This window comes from Pteropus vampyrus, unplaced genomic scaffold (genome assembly GCF_000151845.1).
Source record: "Pteropus vampyrus isolate Shadow unplaced genomic scaffold, Pvam_2.0 Scaffold291, whole genome shotgun sequence".
Lineage (NCBI taxonomy): Eukaryota > Metazoa > Chordata > Mammalia > Chiroptera > Pteropodidae > Pteropus > Pteropus vampyrus.
This window is the reverse complement of record NW_011889072.1, coordinates 140,597-143,941: the sequence shown is the minus strand read 5'-3', so window position 1 is coordinate 143,941 and position 3,345 is coordinate 140,597. Positions and strand designations below refer to the sequence as shown.

The following is a 3,345-nucleotide window of genomic DNA, read 5'->3' as shown; positions in this document are numbered from 1 at the left end:
CCATCCATCCATCCACCTGCCCATCCATCCACCCATCATCCACCCATCCATCCACCCATCCACCCATCCACTCATCTACCCACCCATCCACCCATCCACCCACACGCCCATCCATCCACCCATTATCCACCCATCCACCCATTATCCACCCATCCACCCATCCACCCATCCACCCACCCATCCATCCACCCATCCATCCACTCATCCACCCACCCATCCACCCATCCGCCTCTAATTAAGAATCTATTGTTTGCTTTCATCTTTCAAATGGGAGTTCTGCTTCAGTGAGGTGCGGAGTAGCTAGCATTCCGCAGGTGCCGGGAGGCTGCCCATCGCCCCAGCACGGTGGGCCGATGCCAGTGGTTTCTGGGAGTCCCTCCAGCCCTTCTCTGAGGGCCTCTCCTGTTTCCGGGGCTCCTGCCTTGAGGGTCCTCCAGCTTGGCCCGAGGCGCACTGTGTGCTCCTGGTTGGGGCCTCTCACCGAGGTGGCTCTGTGTCCTCCAGGGCCAGGTCCCCCCGACCGTCTCCGTGTGGCCGGTGCTGACGGAGCATCGTCCGGAGATAGTCCTCCAGAGACTCAGCGATGGCCAGAGGGCTGCCGGGGGTGGAGGAGGACAGGCCCGGGGCAGAGGCTGGTGTCAGGAGCTGCCTGGCCATCTCTCTGTGCGGTGGCAGGTGGACAGTGTCCTGGCAGTGAGGACAGGGGCTTTCCTAGGGGAAGATAGGGACAGTCGGCTTAAAATGAAGCTGGTCCACCAGGGCCTGTGCTGCTGTCCGCGGCCTTGGCAGACAGAAGCACCTTATGAGTTGGGACCTGCTCGCGGTCCTCATGGGCACCTTGCTGTCCTGCATGTCACAGCGGGGCTGTGGGAACCCCAGCCAGGTGGGGGAACCCCGACTGCACAGGCCCTCGCACTGGGGGGTCGCTCACCGGGCGCTGCGCTCACCCCCGCCTGCGCTTCCTCTGTAGCGGGGGTCCCTGACCCCCCTCCACATTGCAGCTGCCCTGCCCGGGGAGGCAGGTGTCAAGATCACAGAGCTGCTGCTCCACGCTGTCACGGACGTGGACGCCAGAGCAGCTGACCAGGACGACGTGCACAGACTGGGCAAGGTGCTCCATCTGCCACTCAGGAGGGCGGGCACTGGGGCCCCGTGGCATTCCGTAGGCAGCGCCGTCCAGTTCACAATCTCGCTTTTATGTCACCTGTCCCTAATGAGGTCGATCTGGGTGCCCCAAACCAGCCCTGGATCCGTGGCAACATGTGCACACTCACCCGTGCGAGGGAGACTGGGGCCCTCGTGGGTGCTGGGCGGCTCGGGGCCCACGCGGACGATGCGCTGGGTGCTGCTGCAGACCCACCGTCCAGGGAGGAAGGCCACACGCTCCTCCGTGCACACGCCATGTGTGAACTCGCCCCTGCGGGGGCTTAGGGCGCAGCCTGGCTGGGCAGGTGGCGGGCCTCTGGGCGCTTGGGGGGAGGGGCTTGGGGACCAGGACCTGACTCCTTTGTCTGCACACAGCTAGACCTGTTGCCTTCAAGCCTGAAGCTCAATAACGAGGCAGGCCCGCCCAGAATCTACTACAGTGACCACACGTCTGTCCCCAAGGAGGGGGGCCGGACGGCTCTGCACGTGGCTTGTGAGCGGGAGGACAACTACAAGGTGAGCCGGGGCCTCCTGGGCTGGACGGGAGCGATGTGCATGTGTGTGCCTTGGGTGTGCACACATGAGTGTGTGTACAGGACTGTGCATGTGCCTTGGGTGCGCACACATGAGTGTGTGTACAGGACTGTGCATGCGTGTGTGTTGCGCATGTGTGTGCATGGACCTGTGTGTGCGAGCATGTCTGTGTGTGAGCTCGTACAGTCACCACATGTATGCATGCATGTGCATGCGAGTGTGCGTACGTGGGTGTGCTTGGGGGGTGCATGTGCACGTTGTGTGCATGTTGTGTGTCTGGTGTGCTGGGGGCAAGGCCGTGAGTCGACAGCCCTAGCAGGGACCGGGCTGGGCTCAGGCGTCCGCCGAGGCCACCCTGCCTGGAACGGATGGGGTGGTGACACCCGCAGGAACAGAACTCACTAGGCCAGAACAGAACAGAACTGTCAGAGGCGTTGCACGGGGCCGTGTGTCGCAGCGTGTGCCAGCGTGTTTTAGGGACACGTGTCCACGTGGGCCTGCATACACGTGGGTCACTTTCTCAGTATGGGACCTGGTCGTACACATTTGGGCGTGCTGGCCTGGGCTGTCACCGTCCTGCAGAGCCCTGGGCTGTGGCCCCCGGCCCTCCGGCGTTCAGCGCTGCCCGCGTCAGCCTCGGGCTTAGCTCCTGGCAAGAGGACGGCCAGCGGCCAGGGCGGCCGTTGCGGAGCTGGGGACCGGCCTTGGCTTCATGGTGTAGTGGCCCATGCAGCCCAGGCCAGTATACCGCTGAGCGCATAGTAAACCAAGCCTCAGTTTACCCTCCCGTGAAGTGACAATAACAGCCAGCCTCACGGGGCTGTGGCTCAGGTGGTGTGCCACTGCACAGGTGATGATCTTGTGTCCTGCCCCAGGGAGGCGGGGTCACCCTCTTGTCTAAACCTCCTTGGGCCTGGGCTGCCGCCCTGACCAGAACCTTCTGAGGGGAACCGTGAGCCTGCGCCGGCAACGGGACAGCGAGGCCCCGAGAGGCAGGCCGGCCAAGGCCGGGCCGGGGAGTGCGAGGCCTGGCTCTAACGTGGAGCTTTCCGTCTCACACACCTGTGTCCTTCGTTGGGCGCCGGACTTGGAAAGCTATGGGGAAGCGAAGCTAAGAGACACTAGAGGTGACGTCATCGTGAAGCCAAGGACAGATGGCCAGTGTCGAGTCCAGCGCTGACAGACAGGCTGCAGCAGTCCAGCCATTGCATCTGCATTCCAGCGGGGTCGGGGGTGGGGGAGAGGCAGGAGCTTTCCCAGGAGCCCCTCAGCACACCCAGCTGGCATGGCTTTGGCCCCGGCCGGGAGGCCTGGAGGGTGGCCCAGCCAGCCCACGTTACCCACGACTCGGGTGGAAGGAGGGAGGGGTTTCAGCAGAGCCTCGGCGTCAGAGCCGGGCTGGAGCAGGGTCGTGGTGGGGACGGAAGCCACCAAGGGGCGGCCCCTGCATCTGGGGAGGAGGGTGGGGACAAGGGTCCTTGGGAGAAGGGCGGGGAGGGCGTGTAGGTGAGACTTGCTCCTTTAGGCCTAGCCACGCTTCCTTCACATGCTGTGTTCTGTAGGGCAGCGGCCCCAACCTTGGCACCAGGGACTGGGGCTCCTGCGAGCATCTAAGGCCTGAGGATCTGAGGCGGAGCTGAGGCGGTGATGCCGGCGCTGGGAGCG

The 3,345-nt window shown here is 64.1% G+C and overlaps 1 protein-coding gene across 1 annotated transcript in view; it reads left to right on the top strand.

Annotated features, from left to right (window-relative positions):
* Window positions 1–3,345, top strand: part of ANKMY1 (ankyrin repeat and MYND domain containing 1) — a 34,583-nt gene that overhangs the window by 16,580 nt on the left and 14,658 nt on the right. Inside the window, exons 9-10 of the mRNA XM_023521079.1 lie at window positions 971–1,111; window positions 1,522–1,662. Coding sequence (XP_023376847.1) covers window positions 971–1,111; window positions 1,522–1,662 — 282 coding nt within the window. The remainder of the gene's footprint in view (window positions 1–970; window positions 1,112–1,521; window positions 1,663–3,345) is intronic.